A 23,653-nucleotide genomic window follows, 5' to 3' on the forward strand; every position below is an offset into this window, starting at 1 on the left:
TACAACAAAAAGTAAAGAAATTTATGATATCATGCTGGTCCTATTTCAACACAAACATTAGAAATTGATGCACATAGTACTTTCAGAAACTATTTTCGGGATACAGTGGTTTGGGTAAGGATAATGTGCCTATAACATCAGGACCCAACTAGAACATGGGTCTGAACTTTGAAGCCTGAACCACCCAATATGGACAAACGTCAACAACCGAAAATTTCCTATTACCAAGAGTTTGGTAGTATTGAATCTCGACAAAAGAGATAGATTCGTGATTCAAGTGCAAACTGTTGTAGTAATTGTCGAAGCTAAAAAGCCTATCATTCAGTCAGTTTCATCTTTCTATCATGACATCAGATATGATCATCAGCTTTGATTAGTATTTAGTATATCTCTTATCTACTCTTTTTTAAATTCCCTTTATTTACTGGACTGATTGGAACTCTTCAACTGATCACCTACCATACATGCTGTCATGAAAGAGACTTCAAAGTTTAAGCTCTTTAACACGTGTCGTGAAATAAAACAAGCAACTTGATAAAACCGTACAACCTAGTGCCACGCAAATCACATAAGCCTTGAGAATATATTTTCTTTTCGGTAAAAAAAATTCGTCATAGATAATATGTTTAATCCCTTAGTCAGAATTAAATGTTTTGTATATAATAGTTTAAGATAGGTAATTAATAATTATAAATTATATATTCAAAATAATTTTAATAAATAATTATCGATAAATTTTAAATTTAAAAATTTTTTATCGTATAAAATAAATTTTAACCCGTTAAACCAACCACAACTGAAAAGCCTTAAGAATATCGGCTGGCCAAACTAGAACCTGCACTCAGTCTCACCGTCTCCAATACAACCTTCCCTTGAAATGTACTCCTCCATTTTCAAACAACAAATCCACTACCTGATCATTAACATCTCACCCAAAAGAAATACTAAACCCTTATGCTCTTTTCACTCTTCTTGTACAAAAGGATACTTCTTTTCTATGTTCCAAACCCAACTGCCAAAAACCGTTTCTTGAACCAAATTTGTCCAAAACCAGAAAAAACCCGATATGACGGAGACATTGCCTGTTGGGAGGTTTCAGTTACAACAACAAAGGGTCGAACTTAAGAGATGTTTTCTGGCATTCCTTTCTTCACATAAAACTCTCTTTACCGTGCTCTGGATCACGGCTTTCGTTTCGGTTTTTTTGTGGCAACGGAATATTGTTGGGGCTAGGTTCTCGATATTCGCCAAATCTGGGCCGGGTCGGCCTGTGCCGAAGACACGGTCTTTCGTGTTTAATTTGACTGATTTTGGTGGGGTCGGGGATGGTGTCACGGTTAACACAGCGGCGTTTGAGAGGGCTATATTGGCGATCTCGAAGCTTGAGAAGAGCGATGTTGCGCAGCTCAATGTGCCGCCTGGTAAGTGGCTTACGGCGCCGTTTAATCTTACGAGTCATATGACTCTGTTTCTAGCTGAGGGTGCTGAGATTCTTGGACTTGAGGTTGGTGCTTTCAATTTCTTTTTGTTTTCAACTAAATATCATATAAATGGTGAAATTTTTTTCTTAAATCGATCTTCTTGTTGTATTCACGACCTTACAAGTATGTTTGAAATTGGCAGTGAAAATGAATCTCAATTTTGGTTTATTAACTAAACAAGCTAAGTCAAACAACCTCTTTTTGTCAAGACAAAGTTGGGTTTTTCACACTAATTATTTAACATGTTTAGTTGTTATAGGTTGTGAATTGTGATGAATGTGAACTAATAAATAGTGTGAACATGTTATGACCATATAATTATGGGAATTCATAATGTTTTTTGAGGTATTTATCCGAAACTTGAGGCTTCAGAGTACGATATTGCCACCAATATCTAACTTCCTCTGGGTGCAAGTATAATAGTGTTAGTTTAAGTTTTTGCTTTAGGTAATTTCTTATCGTTGAAGTTAGTTATTTGGCCATTTTAATTAAGACTTTGGATTTTGGGTTTGTTGGATCACAATTACAATGTTGATTGTTAATTTTGGATGTCTTCTCCTTTATGGTATTATACAGGACGAGAAGCAATGGCCATTAATGCCTCCGTTGCCTTCATATGGGTACGGAAGAGAGCATCATGGACCTCGGTATGGGAGTTTAATTCACGGCCAAAACCTCAAAAATGTTGTCATAACTGGTCAGTTTATTTAGCCTGCTCCTGGAAGCAGTAATTTCAGTTTTTAGGTCATTTCCTAATATTTTCTTCTTTAGTTGATTGAATTAAAGGTTGTTCACATGATAGACCCTTTTCTGTGGTAACCTATTACCTCTTTGAACTTAAGCATCTTATGATTCTGAACTGTATCAAATTTGTCTCCATATGGTCTTTGGTAAAAGAATTACTGGGAACTTACACTATGGAAGTTATATTTTGAGTCTGTACATTGATTTTACAATAATCATCATTGAAACCTTATAGTCATTTCAGCATGATTGTTGTAAAAGAAGTTATATTTTGAGTCTATCTTGTTGAATGAGCTGATTTAGCTATTCTAAGTCATAGCACGTGTTGATGCCACTAAAATATTATTTATGGTAGGTTAATGTTTAAACCCGTTTTCTGCATCCCTTGTCTGTGGTTTTGATCCTAGTATCTTATGCATACAGCTTACACAAAATAGTTGCTAATTTATTTTTTTTCTTTTTTCTTATGGAAAAAAACAAGGGGAAGGAAACAGCCTTTTCAAGGTTTTGGGTGAATAAATATTGCCAGTTTGCTCTATTTTTCTTCCCTTTTAATGAGGATGGAGTGTTAATGAATTGATCTTCGGTCTATCATTTCTTGCTCTGATATAAATTGTAACACCACTCGCCAAATTGATGAAACAATCATTGTTAATAGGGCAATTTGATTGGCTGCTAGCAACACATGTAATGCATATTTGATTAGCTCAACTTTTGACTCTAAAAACTTAGAAGTTGGAGAGACTCTTGTATGGCATGATTCTGATAAAATGAATGCCGTGACCTTTGTTCTGCATAAATCATTCATTACTGGCTGAGTCTGATTTTACCCTTTGTCTTTATAAATAATAGGGCATAATGGTACCATAAATGGACAGGGCCAATCATGGTGGAAGAAGTATCGCCAAAAGCTACTCAATCACACCAGGGGTCCACTGGTGCAGATAATGTGGTCAAGTGACATTGTAATCTCTAACATTACCTTACGTGATTCTCCCTTTTGGACTTTTCATCCATATGATTGCAAGAATGTAACAGTCAGGAATGTTACCATCCTGGCTCCTGTATCTGAAGCCCCAAATACTGATGGAATTGATCCTGGTATTTAGTCACTAAATATAAAAATTGAACTTTTGTGCATGAGAATTTATGGTAGCTAAGGCTCTAGACACAATTTTCATTCATACTATTAGTAGTTGTTTAGAAATGTTTGTTCTACATGAAAATAGGAGAAAATGATGAGTAGACAATTTTCTCTTTCCTACTTTTTGGGGGGAAAGTGACTCTCTCTCTCTCTCCACACACACACACACTCACACACTCACACAGAAGTCACCACACGCAGAGAAGTTATTGATACTGAATCGCAGTAATGGTCTGAACATTTTTTGTGATTTGGCCAACTTACTTAGCAGGCTTAGTTGATAATTTGTAAAATTCAAGGCTGTAACTGAAGCTGGATTGCAAAGGCATTATTATATGCTATAGATGGTACAATTTATTGTTTGTTAGAACAGCACAGAAGCAGGTGGCTGAGAATTTAGGTTTAGAATGTATGAACATTGTATTCTGAACTGAATTTTATGAAATATATGGGCATAATCGTTTGTCTTTTGTCTCCTTTTCCGCTTTCCTTTTTGACCATACAAGAAAATTCACATTGTGTATGGATCATTGTAAATGGAGTGAACATCATATTACACTAGCCATCTTAAATCTACACCTATGTACACCATATTTCAGCTTGTTGATTTGCTGTGGAGAAAAAAAAGATTAATTCATTCTGAATGTGACTAATTTCAAATCATTTATGTCATGAACAGATTCATGTGAGGATGTGGTAATCGAGGATTGCTACATAAGTGTTGGGGATGATGCAATTGCAATAAAGAGTGGCTGGGATCAGTATGGCATAGCTTATGGACGACCTTCAAGAAACATTCTCATCCGAAACCTCATTGTTCGCTCTATGGTCAGGTGAAGTATCTTAAATTAGTTTTCCTCCAGCTTCATGAGCATTCTGTTGCCTGATTGTTGTCAATGGTTACAAAAAGGGGGGAGGCGGTTCAAATAGAATGCATTCATAACAAGTTTGGCTACTTTTTACCCAAATGCACTCTGGCAAATCATTGAAGTTTCTAGATTTTTCTTTTCATGTTTCCTTCCCTTCTGTTACATCACTGGAGTTTTTGAATGTTCAGCTGTGCATGCCACATCTAATGATGTCCCAAGGGAACAGCTCTGCATTTTGAGTCATCCTTAGTCTGAAATGGCTTGAAACCTTATTTTTTAATCTAACTTAATCATCTCTCTGTGTGATTCATTGTTTTCCCTAAGCGAACTATAAATCAATAACCATACGCTCTGGGCAATCAACTTTTAACCAATACACCTAAAATTAGCAGGATTCATACAGACTCTTGTTAAAATATTTGAAGTTTTATGTTGTTAATAATTTTGTAATTAAAAAAAAAATCAACTTTTGTTTCAATAACTTATATTTTATGTAACCAATTGTGATCTGTTGTTTAGCATTAAAATTTTAAAACATGTTTATACACAAGGTAAGAATCATGATTTTTCTGTAGAGACAATCCCTAACATTATTTAATAGCAAAAAAACTGTAACTAGTTACTGCAATCTTGAAGATGCATTTAGATATTATCATCTGATGGTGCTAAACGGTTGGACGTAATGTATGCTTTGTCTACTTTTCATCTGCCTCTTGCCATCATTTGCATTTGGTGAGTGCACATCTTCACTCTTCAGATACTAACTAAAATCTGCCTTGGTTGAAATATGCCACAGTGCTGGAGTATCAATAGGCAGTGAGATGTCTGGTGGTGTATCTAATGTCACCGTGGAGAGTGTCCTTGTCTGGAGTTCTAGGCGTGCAGTTCGAATCAAGACTGCTGCTGGAAGAGGTGGATATGTTAAACATATAACCTACCGAAATTTGACATTCAATGATGCCCGAGTTGGAATTGTCATCAAGACGGACTACAATGAGCATCCTGACAATGATTTCGACCCAAAGGCCCTCCCAACACTTGAAGACATAAGCTTCACTGGGATACATGGTCAAGCAGTCCGTGTTCCTGTTCGTATACATGGTAGTGAAGATATTCCTGTCAGAAACGTGACGTTTAGGGATATGTCCGTGGGGTTATCATATAAGAAGAAGCATGTATTCCAGTGTGCGTTTGTTCAAGGCCGCGTAATAGGTACCATATTCCCTGCTCCTTGTGAAAACCTTGATAGATATGATGAAGAAGAAAGACTAGTTAAGCGATCTGCATCCCAGAATGTAACAGATATAGATTATAACGTATGAGAAGACGGCAGGTCACAGTCTGCTGGCCATTCTTTCTAGGATCATATTCAAAGGCTTAAAATTGTATTTCTGTCTGCGTGAGTTAATTTTGGAAAAACAAGATCGGAGCAGTAGGGCATTTTTATTTCCTTTCATGCCCTTTTTGGCTCCACTTCTGTAACCTGTTTGATTCATGGAGTTGTGTGCAGAAAATCTGTCGTTCGGTAACAGAAAATTGTCTCATTTTTTAATAATTAATTCATATATAAATACAAAACAATGTAATTTAATAATCAAATAAAAAAAATTCACTTCTTGCCTAGAAATTATCGAGGATGACCATGTTATCTAAAGCATTTCTTCTTTAAGAAAATTATACATGTGGTATTAGTCTAGTAAAAGAATAGAAAAGTATTGCACATGGTTATGCTACTTGAATATAAGCTCTAAAAAATAAAACTTGCTTTAATGTATATTTTAATGGATATTTTGTAATATTTAAAATCATCAAAAATTAAATTTGAATCATTAAAATTAAAATTTTAATATTTTATTAACAAATTACACATCTTATGCAAACACTTCAATTGTGTTTTCTTTAAAGGAAAAATGGACACTTGAGTTAAATAAATAAAATATAGAGTAAAAAATAGGATTATTTTTCTTTATGTAACTTAGTCAATAATTGTTTCTACGGCTAAAAAACTTATTAAATTAATGTTAGAAATATATTAATTTCAATTTGCAATTTGCTATTGGTAAGTAGTAATCAGCTAATTTATTTACGTGAGATCAAATTGAGGCAGTCAGTCCTTGGTTTGGTAGACCAAACATTAGACTGATGTAAATCTAACAATTTAATTATCTTTGCATGTGAGGAGTAAACCCACAAATTAAGGCAATCAAATTTATTTTGTCATACTATTCGACTCTGTTTCACAAATTTTATAATATACTAATTAAACCTTCGCTAAGTGGTCATTTTCCATCAATTTAGTAATAATAATAATATATATTTTTCATATTTTAATGAATTCAGATATTTAATTAATCATGATTTTATGGTCCTCGTAACACAAAAATAAAAAAATCAATACTTTATATTTATTATATTATAAAATTAATGTTTCTATTTTTTATTTGTTCACTAGTATCGGGTTAAGCCTGAAACCTACTTTTATATCTAAATCTTCAACCGCACCTTCCATTTCCAACAACGTATTTGAATTTTGTTGACTTTTTCATAAGCAAGAACGTCCATTATCTTCTCAAACATTACCTTAATAAAGAAACAACTATGTATTGCGTGCCAATACTTGTCCAATTAATTGGGCAAAACCTGATAATATCCTTGATCGTATAAAAAAAAGTTACTAAATTTGTGTTCATGGACCACTAGATTCGGACAGACAATAACATTAGAGCAACGGCTGGTAGTTGGGTCAAATTAAGACCACTGTCAGTTTCTCCCACAGTGACAGCCTTGCGTGCCATATCCATCTAATTGAAAATATGGGGGGCCTTTGGGGGATCCTGTGACTGTAAGTTTAACACACTTCAAATTGTTTTTTTCCCTTTCTCTTTTCTTTTCTTTATTAACAAATTTTGGGATAGTTAATTTGTTTAATCTTCAGATTAAGATACAAATGTCGTGAAATTACCTTAATCATTTACGTTCGGGATATAGCTTTAATAATTGAATCAATTTGAATTAAATTAAATTCGAGTTAAACAAGTTGATTATGGATATATTTTTTTAATAGGTTTTATTTGAGAATATAATGAAATGCTTTTACCTTATCCGATCTTGCATTTAATGATTGGATTTTAAACCAATAAAATTGATGACATGCGACTATAACATTCATCTAACCTTATCAGTAGAAGTGATTTGCCAATCAATTGAGGGTATTAGGTAGGTAAGAGATCAAAATTATTGATGACTTTGATTAGGGGGAAAGCTGCAGATCATTTTAGATTATTAAAAAAGATTTTGCCATGCTTAGCATAATTCGATGGCAAAAACTAGTGGGTAATAAGTAGATATACCAACCACTAGAACTCACATGACATGGAAAAAAAATACACAAAATCAAGAGCTGGTGTAATATATATATATATATATATAGTTCATACACTGCAAGGGAAAACAATCATTAATTTGGGTATAAGCCTAATTGCACCTCTTTTTAGTTAGAAGGTTTGTTCCAATCCGGGTTTCTATTGGGAAAGAACTTCACATGGGTGAATCTTTGAAGTGTACAACATTCATGGGTTTTCACAATGAGCAAATGTCTTGCTTTTATTTGAAAGATGTTGTATGTTCGAACTGCGGAGCATTTCACTTAAAACTAATTAATTATAAATAAAAAATTTTAATTTAAATATAAAATTATAAAAAATTAAATATTTATTATAAATAAAATAATATCATTTTAATTAAATTTTATCATGCATGAATAAAATTAAAAAAAAATTATCACATGATTAATTTTAAAAAAATAAAACAATTTTAATTCTAATACCATATGCAATATTTATTTTAAAACTATTAACTTTTAAATGAATGATCTAATTTAAATATAAAATTATAAAAATTATTTATTTATTAAATATAAAATAACACTATTTTAACATGAATTACACACATTTATACCTAGTTTCAAACAATTAAATTTAGATGAGAATTATTTTGGAAAAAATTTATATATGTTGTTAATTTAAAAGAAAACTAGATGGTAGTGGGAAAAAAAAAACTTTAAAGAAATGATAAAAGTCATGCGGCTGAAAAGCAAGCAGAGAGAAAGAGAGACAGACAGAGACAGAGACAGAGGGGGAGCAAGCTCACGTTTTTAACATGAGGGCAGTCCCTTAATAGCCAAACTTCAAAAAAAGATTCATGATGGTATGGTGCCGTAATTTTCTGCAAATAGAAGGGTGTTTCGTCCGTAAGCACCACAGCCGACAAGCGAATCACGTGTTTTATGCTCCGTCCTTTTTGACAGGACGTAATGTGTCGAGTCGCCCGTGACTCTCTTCCGGTCTTCCCCCCCCCCCTAAAATTTCTTTAATGATGTTCTTCGTTTTTATTTTTTATTTTCGAATAAAATATATTTTACACAAATCTAAATCACTGTACAAACATGGGGGCCACCCATGTTGCAGAAAATTAAAAATAAATTAAAAGGGCGGCAATTCTCATGCCTCACGAGAAAAATGTTCTCTCTCAGTATCCTCTGATTATCAGCCACGTGTAACGGCAAGCCTGTGAGGCGGTGTGCAGTGCGTGTGCACCCACCACCGACTCCATCTTTCTCCCTCTCCCCGTTTCTCACACGAGTTTTGACTTTTTCATAAGATATCTATTTTGAAATTATTTTTTTTATTTTTAATAATCCCTTAACTTTCAATCTCTATTCATTTAATGAAAAATATTACACATTTAAATTCCGTAAAATTTATCATTTTATCAGCATGCAAGTCATTTAAATATAATATTTAATTAATTTTATAATTAAACATTTAAAGTATAAAATAACATATGTTATTATAAATTTTAATTATTAAATTATTTAAATTTTCAATCTTTTTTTTTTATTCTTCTTACAAGACATAACATTTGTTATTTAATTGTCAATAAATATTGCGTTTGGATATTGTGATACCATTTATCATTTAAGTCTATAAAAGTGAATCAATCGATTTGTTGCGCTCGTGTTGGGTTTGGTGCTCGTGGAATATTATGTTTAAAGTCTTATATTTAGCATGTTCGAGCTTGAAATTTTGGTTATATGCATTTAATTATTTAATTAATTTTTTTTTAAAATTTTTTTATGTATTTTATGGTTTTTTTAAGAAATATATTTTATGAATTTTATTACTTAAAATGCTTGGGATTCTATGGTATCTCTGCGTATGTGATATCGAAGAATTTTATAAGATAATATATATTTACATATATACATATTAATACGCTCTTAATAAATTGGGTTAGTTATGTATTTATTTTTTTGCATTTGTAATTATTAAATTTTGAATTATAATTATTAAAATTTTAATTTTAATATTTTATCAACAGCTCAAATTGACCTATAGTATTTTATTAATAATTAGAATAACATATACATTAATAAACTTTATTAATTGAAACATTGATTATTCGCTTATCCAAAATAAGGGAAAAAATGAAAAAGGAAGGATACGAACATTGGTTTATCGAAGTATTATCTTATACCTGATCACAAGTTTAAAGATATTTATTTATGGTGGGATTGAGGATGATCAAAAGAAGAAAAAAAAAAAACTCACATGAAAAATGACAAGACATACAAAAATGGGAATAGGGGTAGGATATCCTACCCTCTTCCCACTCAAAGTTGCACCCTTCAATTGGGGAAAGGGAGATAAGAATCCCCCACGCAGAACTGCAAATCGACTAAGGATTTACACATGTCGAAATGTTATTGGGAAAAGGAACGTGTAGCTGCCGTTTGCCCTTTTTTTTGAAATGGAAGTTATGAAAGGAGAGACGAAAGGCGGTGTTTTATGTGTTATGCCGCCCACTTTGGTCGTGTCGCTCACCTACTGCACTTAAAAGAAAACAATTTTATATAAATTAAAAAAAGTCACACCAATGCCGTTATCTTTAACGCCGTTTTGGTTAGTGCTATGGGATTAATTATTGTTTACTTACTTAAACTTTAATTAAGGTGTTTAATCAGTTGACTTGATTTACAGAAATATCCTTTGTGTGGACTTTTTTCCCGTCAAATTAGCTTGTTTGGCAGATTGCGTTTAGAACTTTGATAGAAATGATGAGTTTTAAGTTTTGCACAAAAGTATTTGCTTTAGGAAAGTTGCAATTAAGTCAAATATATGGGCTAAGGTAAATAACTTCTAATTTTTTGAAGTCGAACTTTTAGAAGACAATAAAAATAAACTTAAACTCTATTTTTTTTCTCATTTTGAAGGGTGAAATAACTATATTAACTAGTAAATTTGATAAATGAATTGTTGATATAATTTTTAGTCAAAGTGGTTGGTGAGTTTTAAAACAAATTAAGTCGAATTACAGATATGATTTATCATAAAAAAAAAAGATATTAAAAGTGATATTTTGATCCGTATTTTAACATGACGTGATTTATTATAAAAATTAAAAGATATCGAAAGTGATATTTCAATTCATATTTTATCATTCAAGTGAAAAAATATATAAAAAGAAGATGAAGAGAAAAGGAATATGAGAAAATAAATTTAATTAAAAAAAAAACAAAGAGAGCATAATTGAAAAAATAAGTATTTATTTGATTATATTTTAATTTTTATACATTATAAATGACAACATATCTAATTAATTTGTTAAGTGTCAAGTTTATTGATATGACAATCAAAGTTGTTAATACGACAATAAGTGACGGTCAAGGTATAAGAAAACTTAATAATAAATTTTCACTTTAAAATTGTTATTTCTTATTTAATATAGTAAGCTTACCCTTTGCGTTGGTATAGATTAAAGTTAATTAGAAAATCAGTATAAACTCCAAAAAAATCATCTCAACATTTTGCGAAATAAGTAGATTTTTAGTTATTTAAATGAAAGAAAATTTTATATATGAAAAAATAATAATTTTAATATATAAATTTTATGCACAGTTAATTAATAATTATTTATTATTTTTAAATAAGCAATTATAATTTGAGGTGTTCAATCAAAGACAAACAAAATAATTGGATAAAATTAAAACCGTATTTTTATTTATAAAATCCAAGTTAATTGAAAATCTAAAAATATTTTTTTTATCTAACGATTTGTATATAAAAAAATCGCAATCTATTAATAAATACACACGTGATAAAAAGATTAAATAATAAACCAACTTTTTACGAGGGCCGTAAACATATGCGCTATATCAGTCAGGGACAGGAAAGTAAATTCACGACAAGTATTAAGGTAATCTTAAAATGTCGAGCAACATGTTTTCAAAGGGAACATAAACCGAAAAACATCGCCGTTGACGAACAAACCAAACCAAGAAAAGAAAAAAGAAAAAGAAAAGAAACACGTGTTTGAAATCCCCAACAAACCAGACAATAAAAATATTGAAGCACCCTCTTGATGCTGCAAAAAACAAGCTTAAAAAAAGCCCCATTTATTCCTCGTGCTTTTAACCCACCTCTCCGTCCCACATTTTCAAAGATAAAACCCATTTTCTCCTTCTCTTCCTCAGCTAATCATCGCAATTTCGAACAGATCCTTGAATGCAGCTGTAAGTTCAAAAGATCTTGGTATTTCGGTTTCGAATCATTCTCTGAAAACCTGAAGTATGTCGTGTTCACCGGAATTTATGGGTCAGAAACCGGTGAGGTCGCCTGAGAAGCCTAGCTTTAGTCAAACTTGTAACTTGTTGAGTCAGTACTTGAAAAAGAAAGGTAGCTTTGGAGATCTAACGTTGGGAATGACATGCAACGTAGAAGGTAATGGTAAGTTCTTTAATTCTTTGTTTTTCTTTTGTATTTTTGAGTTTTGGGCTGATGAGGAAACGGAGGAGAATTTCGCTCAATTAAGCTTTGTAACTCTTTTTTCAACTTGAATAACCGTTTTAATTACCCATTTTAACGTTCAAATTTGAAGCGGTTTAATCAAATTGGCTTCAAGTTATGGTCTTTGTGTTTGTAATTTTAATTGTTTTCATTGTCTAATCTTCAGATCCACAAAATCAGATTTGTCTATTGACATATTCATATTTATAATGGTTTAAACAGTCAGAAAACATGTCCTTTTTTCTCTCGGTCTTCCCCTGGAAATACTCAATTTTGAAAACTTGTTTTGAGAAAGAAAAAAAATGCAAAGAAGAATTAGGCCATGTGCATGATCGAAAAGTTCCAATTTTTGAGGGATGATGGGGACTTGAATCATGTTTTCATGTTTTTTAAGATCAAATTTCTGTTGAGATATTATCCCGTCAATTTACATTCTGCTGGCAAAATACACGCTTTTAGATCCATCCGAACTTGAGAGGATCATTGAATTTTTCATTATAAATAGCTAGTAGTTCAGTTGTTGAAGCATAATTGTTTAAAGTACTAAAGGAAGTTTTTGAAAAACAGAGTTTGAGTCTAATGTATCGTTATATTTATGGATATGTTGCAGGGAAACCGGAGATGCTACGTCCTACCATGAATTTGTTTCCTGTCAATCCGATGTCAGGTGATGTTTGTGGCCGGAACGTTGGAGCTCCTCGGAACTTGAGATCCATGGGTTTGTTCCCCCAACAAGCTGGTTTTTCTGCACCGGCTTCTAAGGACGATGGTCTGAAAAGGGTTGATTCTAGTGTTACCAGCTTGAACAAATCTGCTGCAGTGGAGCCTCAAACTGCACAGATGACTATCTTTTATGGTGGACAAGTGATTGTGTTCAATGATTTTCCGGCTGACAAAGCTAAGGAAATCATGCTTTTAGCTAGCAATGGCAGCTCCCAAAGCAACAACTTCAACCCCAATCCTGCCAAGACAAACGCCCCCTTTACTTCCAGCAGAGCCGGCAGTCCAATTGAATCTGGTGTTGGAGTTCCTCCTACCTTAAATGTGGTTCCTAATTTCAGAAACAATGTTACTCAGGAATGCATTCAACCTGCTCAGCGGCCAATTCCTGGCGGTAATCCTCATTGTCCACTTCGGTTTTTTGAATCAAGGAGTTATAACATGGAATTATGCTTCGTCTTCTTATGTTTTATATAGGGGTTCTTATAGTTGTTGTCTATTGCAGATCTACCACTTGCTAGGAGGGCTTCACTCCATCGGTTCCTGGAGAAGAGAAAGGATAGGTAGGCATATAGATATTAATAAAGGAAATTGAATTTTAAGAATCTATTGTAATTTGTTTTGACATAGGTGATTGGAGTCAAATTTTTTTGTGTCCCTGATTCCTTCTGATTCATGTATGGAGGGCTGAGAGAGTCCTGCTTTTTTTTTTTTTTTTTTTTTTTTTTTCAAAATCATTTTATTTCATCAGGAAATTGAGGAAAAAAAGGGGTGGGGGTGGTTGGTTACTTAAATCTTGGTGGTCTTAGGATTTGACTCTTCCCTGTTGGGATTGCCACTTTAAATTGTTGAATTGAATAATAATAACTTATAAATCAAATAAAGTGGATGCATTTTATGACGAGCTAAGGTTCCTGTGTCTAAAACTTTTGGCAAGATTGATAGTTATACAACGGAGTTAACTTATTGATGTTGATATCCTTATGATCATTTTACAGGATAACCACGAGAGCACCATACCAGATAAGTGGCTCGGCAGCATCTCCTTCCAAGCGAAGCGATAGCAAGTCATGGCTGGCTTTGGCTGCTCAATCGCTGCAGTAGTCTGGGAGCCAAGTTCAATTCTTTTTGAAGGCTTCTTTTTAGCCTGTTATCCCCTTTTTTTTCAGCAGGTTTAAGCCTGCTGTTTCCTAAGCTGTTTATTTTTGCTTCTAGTTATCAGCTCCAACGAGCCCTCTCAGATCCTAACTCTCAATCAAATCTCACTATTAGTTTCTTGTAATTATTTTTATTAAAAAAAATTCTTATTTGATGTTAATTGTCTGGTAGAAATCACTTCACGATTACTTTATACGTTATTCCCTGCATAAACAAGGGCTGCAGCTTATTATTTCATGTCATAACTCAGACCAAAGAATCTGTTTTAAGAAAAACCATTTTCCTGGAACAAGACAGAATGGTTAATGCAACTTTCCAATTCAACAAGCTAAGCAAATATAATTCAGTTAAAGGGCTGATAAAATCTGATAAGAAACCTGTCTGCACCTGGGTTGGAGAAACTGTTCCTTATTATCTTTTCTATTGAGCCAGGAGGAGCAAGCCAAGGGTGAATGAAAGGGAAATGGATCCATTTCAAGTTCATGAATGGCTTTGAAGAAGCTTTTACCATGTCAAACCCATGGCCATGCTATACCTGTGATGTGCAATTTTCCTTTTTTTTTTTCTTAAAATAAAGCATCTCCCATTAAAAAAAATCTCAACAAACACGCGCATTAAAGAGACTTTGAACACGCAAATGACACCAAATAATATTTAAAAAAAAGAAAACAAAAAACAAAACGGCAATCAATGGAAGCCGTCTACAGAAATCACGCAGAAAAAAAATAAAGTTTTAGGTTTCTTGTTCACATACGTCCCTTCTGAACCCTGTTTTTATATTAAACTATATTGAAATTTTTATTTCTAAAATCGATTTTAATACTATCAAACTATCAGTCCATTAACGTGACCCTAAATTTTGACTATAAACATAAATATTCAAAAGTACACTCCAAATTCTTCACGTTATTCACAACTAGCCACTTTAATCAATATAAAACAAAATATTTATAATATATGCTTTATAAAAGTTAATAATATCATCAAGACAGGAGAGAAAGAGACATGGTGATGGTGGATAAATATACCATTTTATACATTGTTTTGGCATCACAAGCCATGTTGAAGAAATGGTAGGGTAGATTTATTATAATTATTTGACTCGTTCAACCAAAATATATTTCTCTTTGGCTCTGCTTTTTGATTTGTGATTAATTCAATATTTCACACTTATATTTTTGTAATTTATTAATTATCACGCGTTTGCTTTGCTTGTTTGCTTGCTTTTTCATTCACATATGAAAAGAGTCGAGTTTGTGTCTTTCTGGTAGGTACCCACGTTTACTTGCATTGTAGCAGCCAGGTATTTTACCAAAAAAAAAATTAAAAAAAAAGCGCAGGTCAGAAAATTAGGTGGGTGGTCCTATAGATTATTCAATCATGATTTTCAATCTTTATTTGACGAATTCTTCCATAAGATCAGGGGAGCCATTTTCTTTTATCTGATTATTATTTATAGCGGTGTTGATTAGGTTAGTTTTGAATCAAATTTTTTAAAATTGAATTAATTAAATTATTTTATTTTATTTTATTTTTATTAATTGAATCAAAATTTTTTATTTTAAAAATTAACTGAATAGAATTAATTTGATTGTTTCAATTAATTTTATTGGTTAATCAAATAATAAAATATATTAAATTAAATTATATTTTAAATTTTAAATTTTTTATATTTAAAACAAATTAAATAAAATCATTTAACAAAAATATTCAAATACCAAAATATTAACTTAAAACCTTTAATAACTTAAAATGAAATGAGTAATTTCATATATTTGAAGTTAATATATATACATTTTTATTATATTTCAATTAATTTAATTAATTCAATTTTTAAAATAAATTAATTAAAATTTTAAATTTCTCTAAAATTATTTTCGATAATCAACAAAATTTAATTAGGTGACTAACTGATTAATTAAATTGATTCGATCAATTAATTCGGTTGAATCGAATTATAAACACTTCTGACTCCTTAATTATGAATAATTATTATTATAATTTCATTATAAAATGAAAATGATGAAAATAAGTTTTATTTAAAGTCAAAGATTATCGATCATTACTCGAACAAGATATTAAAGTTTAGGATTTATTATTTAAAATTTTTTAAGGTTTGAAATTTGAAAAAATTTCAAACTGTCATGTGACATTAAAAAATTTTGAAGTAGAAGATTTAAGAAGATAAAAAATATGAACAAATTTCAGGTCACAAAGCGTTTTTATCTGTTGCAAAATGATCATTGGCATTGAGAGGTCCATTATTTGGGGGTTTGGAGTTGGAACTTTCCTTTGTTTTTTCACAAGGGCAAGGCATCTTTTCGTTGCATTATGTGTGAATTGAAATCTAACCACTTTTTACTTGTTATAATTTAGTTGGTTTCGTGCTGTAGTTGGCCGGTTGCTTTTAAAACATAAAAATAATTTTTTTTGTCATTAAATACGATAATTTCAAATACGATAAAATAATATAATATAAAAATAATATAAATAAAAGATATATATTCTAAGTAAATTCATTATGACAAGTTACGAACAATTAGAATCTCATAGTTTGAGAATTATACGCACCCTCATCAAAAGAATGATGATTAAAAAACTCACATGCTTTGACTGTTGAAAGAACTAATTTTTTTGGAAAATATTTTTGACCGGTTTGCCGTATAACTCTGGCACTTGATGGTTTTGCTTGGAGCTGTCATTATGGTATTTGGGGTGGAAACTGGAAATGGGCCTTGGAACTGGGTAAAAAGCATCACCCCATACCTCCAATGACAAATATTGGGCTAAGAATTTTTGAAGGCAGGCAGCCTCCCCAACTTTTCCAAAGTTGGGTATTTAAAGAAATTCAACTTAACAAAAACTAGTTGGCTACTAGGCCCGAAAAGGATTTATGGACTTCCTAATAGGTACCTTATCTTGGAATTAAAAATTCTATTCCTCGAATTTTTATAATTATTTTATATTATCCTTCTTTATTTTTTAGGTAAAAAACGTCACACGTGCTGACGAAGAACCTGAAAGAAATTCAAGATTTAAGCGAAATGCGAGAAAGGGGAAAAAAAAACAAACATAGAAAAAAATATATTTCCGAAAAGGGAGAAACAAGAGAAACGAGGTATCCACCGAAGAAAAATTTTTTTATTACCCTTTTTCGGAGGAATTGGGGGACCCCGGCGAAACGGAAAAGCTACGAGTGAATACTTGAGACTTAGCTGGATTGACTTTGACTAATGAGTCCAATTATTCACTTTTCCTGTTAATTTTGTGCCCAAATCACTTATAAAGTATCCTAGGACTAAAAATCCAAAAGAGTTCCCAATAAGCAGATTAGAATTAAGATTGAAAAAAGGTTGAATTTTTAATTTTAATTTTTAAAATTAATTCATGATTGTTTTAATTATCCAAAAAGATCAAAGAAATGTTGGGCTACCAAATGATTGAAGGCAGCTTTGCATTGACCCCTTATAATCAAAAGTTGAGCATAGAAAAATCACAAAACCATATACATGACCAGCAGGCTCAAAACAGATTTTGTTGAGTCAGACAATTTAAAATAATATAATTTAAAAATTTAATAATATTAAAAATTTTTTATATTAATATAAATTATGATATATAATTTTTATTTAAAATATAATATAAATATATAAAATTTAATATTTTACTTAACATAAATGCATTCAAATCGCTATATCTAATTTTGAGGTGGAATGAGTTTCAAACAGAACCCAATTCTCTTCTTTAGATATGCCGAAGGAAAGGCTGTTTGCTTCATACCCTACTTTTGATTTACGGCATGGCAATGGGCAATGGCATGATGACAAAGTGGCCCAAAAGTCTAAAATAAGTTCTTTCCTTGAGGAGCTTGGACGGAATCGAATAACGATCAACTTTGCATAAGAAAGTAAATTCCTATTACTTTGAAATCAGAGGTTAAATTTACTTAGTTTGGATAATTATTTTCAAGAATTAATATTTAATAATTTTAAATTTTAAAATTTAATACTTACGATACTTTTGTTTATTTTTGGAATAAGCTAAAACGGTTATATTATTTTATTATTTAAATAGAAAAGGTCAATTGCTGGAGACTAAAGAGGAAATTACATTGGTGGCCAAGCTTTGAAATCCTAATTAGCTTCCTTGGCCATTTGATTAAGCAGATTCAGGTGGTCCCCACACCCAACTGAAAAAATATTTGTCAAAGTCAACTGATCAATCAAGCAATCCGCATTATATAATTGGCCACTGGAAAAATACCAAATCTGTCTTTCGTACTCCCGATACTACCTGATCATATCTCTGTCCAGATATTTCCTTCCATTTCCAACGAAAAGAAAAACAAAAAGTAAAAATTATAAAAATCAAGGGAGCTTCGTCTCTTTATTTCAGTCTCATCTCTTTCATCTTTTCCTCTCAACTTTCAACACACAGTCTCGCCCTCCCTTTCGAGGGGTTTCTTTTTTTTCTTTTTTTTTCTTTATTTTTGTTTTCATTTCTTTCATTGTTCTTTTTTCTTTTAATTTTGTTTATTTTCCCCTCTTTTTTTTATCAGCATCTTCTTCAATTTATTCAATCTCTCCAGGAACCCTAACCCCAGAATCTTTTTTAAAATCCTCAAAATTTTCATTTAATTGAAAGAAGATGCAGCAGCAAAGGCTAAAGCAGCAACAACAGGCTATGATGCAACAGGCTCTCTACCACCATCCCAGTCTCTTGACTGTCCCTCAGGTTATTTTTTCGTCTCTGTATTCCTCTATCTAGTTTGTTTCTAATGTTTCTCTTACTTGTCTAGGTGAGGAGTGCCCATGGCCAATTTACGAATTATTTTTTGTTTTCCATTATCACCCTTTATTTTTTTTGTAAATTTTGCAGATAGAGCCTATCTTGAGTGGTAATCTTCCTCCTGGCTTTGATTCAGCTACCTGCCGCAGTGTGTGAGTGTTGCATAAATATCTAGTCCTTTTTTCTTTTTTCACCTTTGGGTTTTTTTATTTGAGTTATGTTTATAGTACCATGTGGTGAAACTTTTGTATTGTATATGCAGTAAAGAATTATGCGCCTTTCTCTTAATTTAAGTACTAATTAAGGGGCGTTTGGTTTGGGAGAATCCAAAATTTTCCCTCGGAATCATGATTGTGGGTATTTGATTTTCACGTTTAGTTCAAGATTATCCGATTCTTGGGGAAAATGTTAGATTCTCATCAATACTCAAAGTCTTGGAAGAAACCCATCTCTTCCTTTGGCATTTTAGGATTCCGGGCGGAAAGTTGCTTGACTTTCAAATTTGATGTGAATAAAAAATTTCCTCTATCTGTGTTACCCTTTTGAAAAGTAAGTTTGAACTGAAATTAAATTTTATTTAAGTCGATTACGGCATTTATTTTAACAATACACCGTAATTTGTTCTTTTTTTCCCCATATATTCTATAACTGGCAATTACGGCTTCTCTCTTAAATATATGCCATAATGGAGTATATTTGAGATTTGAAATGAAGCTATTACGGCGTTTTAACAAAGATCGTTAAAACCCCGTAATAGGAAATTGCCCAGACTTCTCTCAAATATTCACTAATGGCTGCAATAAGGAGAGGGAAAGAGAGACTCAAGTACAGGTGTAGCTTTTAGGGTTTTGGGAAGGAGCGAAAAAGCAAGGCAGGCTAGGCTGATTTTACAGGTAGGTTAGTGGGATTGGATCTTGCAAAGAAGACCGTTAGTTACTTCTGAACTTTCGATGGAAAGCTATTGGGGAGCAGATCTTGCTTGAATTTCATAGAAAAAAATACTTTACCATATAGTTACTAGCTGCTTCATTTTCATGTAAAGGTGTAAACAATTAAACTTCATTAGTATAAGGAAAATAGGGATAAAAGTTACTTGAAATTCCTAAATCATATCAATTACGGCGTTTATTTAAATAAAACGCCAATTGAGGGGTTTTATATTTTTATAGGTTCAATTATGGCATAATGTGTAATTAAATGTCGTAATTGAGGGGTTGTATATTTTTTTATACTCAATACGACATAATGTGTAATTAAACGCCGTAATTGAGTATGTTTAATTTTAAAAATAAATAAAATCTTTCTATTTCATTGGATGATAAAGGCATCGTTTGTAGTTTGGTTCTTTTTATTAAGACAAAATGAAAGGTTTTTTACAAGGTTGTCAAGGAGATTATGGTCAATATAAATGGACATTCCCCCCTACCAAACACAGGAATTTGAAAACGGGATGCCTTGAAAATCTAACATTCCCATGGGTATCACACTTTCCGTTGGAATCCAAGATTCCATGAATCAAACGTCCCTTTAGGATTGTAGATTTTTCTGTTTATGTTATTCTGTTTGCATTGTTGCTTTTGTCATTTACCTTATCGTAAATTGCAGGTATGTGGGAAATATTCACCCCCAGGTTACGGAACCCCTTCTGCAAGAAGTTTTCTTGAGTACTGGTCCTATTGAAGGATGCAAACTTATTAAAAAAGATAAGGTCATCTTTTGATGCAAATGGTTTTGCCAGTTTTCATTTGATATTCTTGTTCATTGGCTTGTTATTGGATTTTTGAGGTTCTTGGTTAGTGCTTATATTGCTGCTAAGTGGGATGGGCTCATATTTGCTTTTAATGCAGTCATCCTATGGTTTTGTGGACTATTTTGATCGCAGATCAGCTGCCCTTGCTATTGTGAGTCTTAATGGAAGGCATCTGTAAGTAACAAAATGGACCCTTGTGGTGTTGGCCTTTTCCTTTGTCGTATATTTTTAATGCATGGTCTTTTTTGCAGATTTGGGCAACCTATTAAAGTTAATTGGGCATATGCTAGTAGTCAGAGGGAGGATACATCAGGTTTATAAATGTGCACCAATGAATTTACTCAGTTGTTTTATACCTGTGTATTGCCTCAACAATTTATGCTTTTTGTACTTTGATATTCAGGTCATCACAACATTTTTGTCGGTGATCTCAGCCCTGAAGTTACAGATGCTACATTATTTGCATGTTTTTCTGTGTACTCCAGTTGTTCGTGAGTACTAATTCTCCCTGTATTACCCTACGATTACCTCCTATCAATCTTGAGCTGCTGGAAATGTGGGTTTAAAGGGACTTTGGGGTAATCAACCCTGAACTAGTAGACTGAAGGACAAATATGACCCTTTTTAGTTTTTTGTGGTTGCAGGGATGCTAGGGTTATGTGGGATCAAAAAACTGGGCGTTCAAGAGGTTTTGGTTTTGTTTCTTTCAGGAACCAGCTGGTACTTTAGTTATTTTTCTGTTTCTTTTCTCTCTCTCTCGCCCTCTCTCTCACCATTTATGTTTTCATCATGTCAGGATCATTCTATTTTTTTTTTTTCCTTTCCTTTTCAGGATGCCCAAAGTGCAATAAATGACTTGAATGGTACGTGAAACTTTGCTTTATAGACATAGGTGTCTTTACTGTGATAAATATTTATTCAAATTTCCATCATTTTGTTTTGGCTTATTACAGGGAAGTGGCTTGGAAGTAGACAGATCCGATGTAACTGGGCTGCAAAAGGTGCCATGTCCAATGATGATAAACTGGGTCCAGATGCCAAAAGCATTGTAGAGCTGACAAATGGAACATCTGGTTAGACCATCCTTGAGCGTTGAAATAATTCTTGTAGTTGATTTCTAGTGTCAGTTATTTTAAGTCTCCCTTAGCTTTCTTTTTTTTTTTTTTTTTTCTTTTGGAATAACAATGCATTATCTCTTTCTGAAATTTTGAATGCATTACATCTACAATTTGAAACATCCAACTTGGAGCCATCACTGCCAATATGGATGTTTGATATATTATCTTTAACTTTCAAGAGTAGGTTATAAACTATAGCATGCTTCTGCTGCCATTGTTAAATTTTCTTGTTTTTGAGTCTCTTTTAATTCTAGATGTTTTACGACGACGTGCGCTAGGGCATTTACATACTCCTTTCCATTCTGGTAGAGCTCTTATAGTATTATGCTTCTTGCAGAAGAAGGTCAAGAGAAGACTACTGATGATGCTCCAGAAAACAATCCTCAGTATACCACTGTTTATGTGGGCAATCTTGCTCCAGAGGCAAGTTTTAGTTTTCCCTAATCTCAAGTTTGTTTGTTCTATTCTTAATCCAAGCTCTTTGGTGGTTAGTGGCACAACTCAATTAAGATTCATGGACTATGGCCAAGTTTCCCGAGCCTAACTCATAGTTAATGAAAACAAAATTTTCCAATGTAATGGTTTTGTATTCCAATAACAATATCAATATTAACTTCCATGGAAAACCTTAGAAACATCACATACCAGTCAATTGAGCGTTCAAACCAAAGCTGCTGCCAGTCTGACGTGTGAAATGGCTCAAAATATTAGTGAAGTACGCCATACTTAGGGTTAAGTGAGAACTTCCAATAAATTTTTTAGTTGCAATATCAAATTTCCCTTGCACATCAGCTTTTTCTCTGTCTCATTGATGGAGAGTAGTTGGTTTTTTTTTTTTTTTTTTTTGGTGGTGTTTCTCATAGCTAAAAAAATTTTGCAGGTTACATCAGTTGATCTCCATAGGCATTTCCATGCCCTTGGAGCGGGATCAATTGAAGATGTTCGTGTGCAACGAGATAAAGGTTTTGGTTTCGTGAGATACAGTTCACATGCTGAAGCAGCTCTAGCTATACAGATGGGAAATGCTCGAATTCTATATGGTAAACCAATTAAGGTATTTGTCTTTACAAAACCCATCTCAGATTTTGCAGGCAGTTATGATTTTGAATGTTATGGATTCATTTGGTTATTATACTTAGAGTTGATAAATTGATGTCACCAATGACACTTATCTAATATTTTGGCTTACCAAAAGCTGCCATTCATCCTGGTCTGGAACTATTATTACGAGTGTTATTGCTGGATTTGCTTCTAGATTTGCTTTTCGAACTTACTGCCAGTGCAAATATTATGTTATGGTGGCATGACCTTTCAAACGTTTAAATGCTGCAGTGCTCATGGGGTACCAAACCTACTGCACCAGGAACAAGCTCAACCCCTTTGCCTCCACCAGCTTCTGCACATATGCCTGGTCTTTCAGCCGCAGACCTTGCTGCCTACGAACGACATATGGAGTTGAGTAAATATGCTGGTGCACAGGTAACGAGTATGATGCATCCACAGGGTCAGCATGCCCTTAAGCAGGCGGCCATGGGAATGGGTGCCGCTGGAGCTAGTCAGGCAATCTATGATGGTGGATACCAAAATGTTGCGACAACCCAGCAGCTTATGTACTACCAGTAAGTGATGGGATCCATCTCCTATCATAGCTTCACAGGGAGGAATAAGTATTTGGAGAACTGTAGCATAATGCTACTTTTTTCATTTTCAAATTTCTTTGCTTTTTGCTCTTCTTTTCATTTCCCTGGCTAGATTGCTCTATCTCTGGGTTTTGTACCTTCAACTTGTCTGGTAGTTGTTCATGGTTTGAACTTCAAACAGAAGCTTAAACTTACAAGGCTTTTAATGTATTCTCTTAACCATTTTAGTTGGAAGAAAGACCATTGTTATTCATTTACAAGTATATTGTAAACAAACAGGAAATGGTTTCATTTAAGAAACAGGTGAGTTGCTCAAACAACTGCTTACCAGAATTAGCCATACCAAATCCATTCGTTTACTAACTGATGAATAGGTTTTTTGGGATCTATAAAACGA

General features: G+C 32.7%; 3 protein-coding genes across 4 annotated transcripts; all 3 read left to right on the forward strand.

Annotated features, from left to right (window-relative positions):
* The first annotated feature begins 837 nt into the window (after window positions 1-837).
* Window positions 838-5,774, forward strand: LOC111299201 (putative polygalacturonase). Its single transcript, XM_022894259.2, has 5 exons — window positions 838-1,504; window positions 2,058-2,178; window positions 3,078-3,326; window positions 4,049-4,202; window positions 5,035-5,774. Exons 1-5 carry the CDS (start codon window positions 1,067-1,069, stop codon window positions 5,558-5,560), a joined length of 1,488 nt encoding a protein of 495 aa, XP_022749994.1. The 5' UTR covers window positions 838-1,066; the 3' UTR covers window positions 5,561-5,774.
* A 5,879-nt stretch (window positions 5,775-11,653) lies between these two features.
* Window positions 11,654-14,120, forward strand: LOC111299202 (protein TIFY 10A-like). Of its 2 annotated transcripts, none has more exons than XM_022894261.2 (4): window positions 11,654-12,016; window positions 12,693-13,196; window positions 13,308-13,365; window positions 13,801-14,120. In XM_022894261.2, exons 1-4 carry the CDS (start codon window positions 11,866-11,868, stop codon window positions 13,904-13,906), a joined length of 819 nt encoding a protein of 272 aa, XP_022749996.2. In that variant the 5' UTR covers window positions 11,654-11,865; the 3' UTR covers window positions 13,907-14,120. The 2 variants fall into 2 exon arrangements, with proteins under 2 accessions (XP_022749996.2, XP_022749995.2); XM_022894260.2 differs by having other exon boundaries at window positions 11,657-12,022.
* A 4,233-nt stretch (window positions 14,121-18,353) lies between these two features.
* LOC111299203 (oligouridylate-binding protein 1-like) lies at window positions 18,354-23,509 on the forward strand. The gene is made up of 12 exons (XM_022894262.2): window positions 18,354-18,694; window positions 18,839-18,900; window positions 20,354-20,456; window positions 20,596-20,672; window positions 20,750-20,811; window positions 20,902-20,989; window positions 21,143-21,218; window positions 21,331-21,361; window positions 21,452-21,571; window positions 21,954-22,039; window positions 22,497-22,670; window positions 22,949-23,509. The coding sequence occupies exons 1-12, from the start codon at window positions 18,608-18,610 to the stop codon at window positions 23,237-23,239; spliced, it is 1,257 nt and encodes a 418-aa protein (XP_022749997.2). The 5' UTR covers window positions 18,354-18,607; the 3' UTR covers window positions 23,240-23,509.
* The last annotated feature ends 144 nt before the right edge of the window (window positions 23,510-23,653 follow it).

This window comes from Durio zibethinus, chromosome 18, assembly GCF_047325235.1.
Source record: "Durio zibethinus cultivar Kanyao isolate XHJ-2024 chromosome 18, ASM4732523v1, whole genome shotgun sequence".
Classification (NCBI taxonomy): Eukaryota; Viridiplantae; Streptophyta; class Magnoliopsida; order Malvales; family Malvaceae; genus Durio; species Durio zibethinus.

Coding starts and splice junctions, on each gene's coding strand:
- LOC111299203 (XM_022894262.2), top strand. CDS start 18,608: ATGCAGCAGCAAAGGCTAAAGCAGCAACAACAGGCTATGATGCAACAG. Junction 18,695..18,838: donor GTCTCTTGACTGTCCCTCAG/GTTATTTTTTCG, acceptor TAAATTTTGCAG/ATAGAGCCTATCTTGAGTGG. Junction 22,671..22,948: donor TATATGGTAAACCAATTAAG/GTATTTGTCTTT, acceptor TAAATGCTGCAG/TGCTCATGGGGTACCAAACC.
- LOC111299202 (XM_022894260.2), top strand. CDS start 11,866: ATGTCGTGTTCACCGGAATTTATGGGTCAGAAACCGGTGAGGTCGCCT. Junction 12,023..12,692: donor ATGCAACGTAGAAGGTAATG/GTAAGTTCTTTA, acceptor GATATGTTGCAG/GGAAACCGGAGATGCTACGT. Junction 13,197..13,307: donor TCAGCGGCCAATTCCTGGCG/GTAATCCTCATT, acceptor TGTCTATTGCAG/ATCTACCACTTGCTAGGAGG.
- LOC111299201 (XM_022894259.2), top strand. CDS start 1,067: ATGACGGAGACATTGCCTGTTGGGAGGTTTCAGTTACAACAACAAAGG. Junction 3,327..4,048: donor TACTGATGGAATTGATCCTG/GTATTTAGTCAC, acceptor TGTCATGAACAG/ATTCATGTGAGGATGTGGTA. Junction 4,203..5,034: donor ATTGTTCGCTCTATGGTCAG/GTGAAGTATCTT, acceptor AATATGCCACAG/TGCTGGAGTATCAATAGGCA.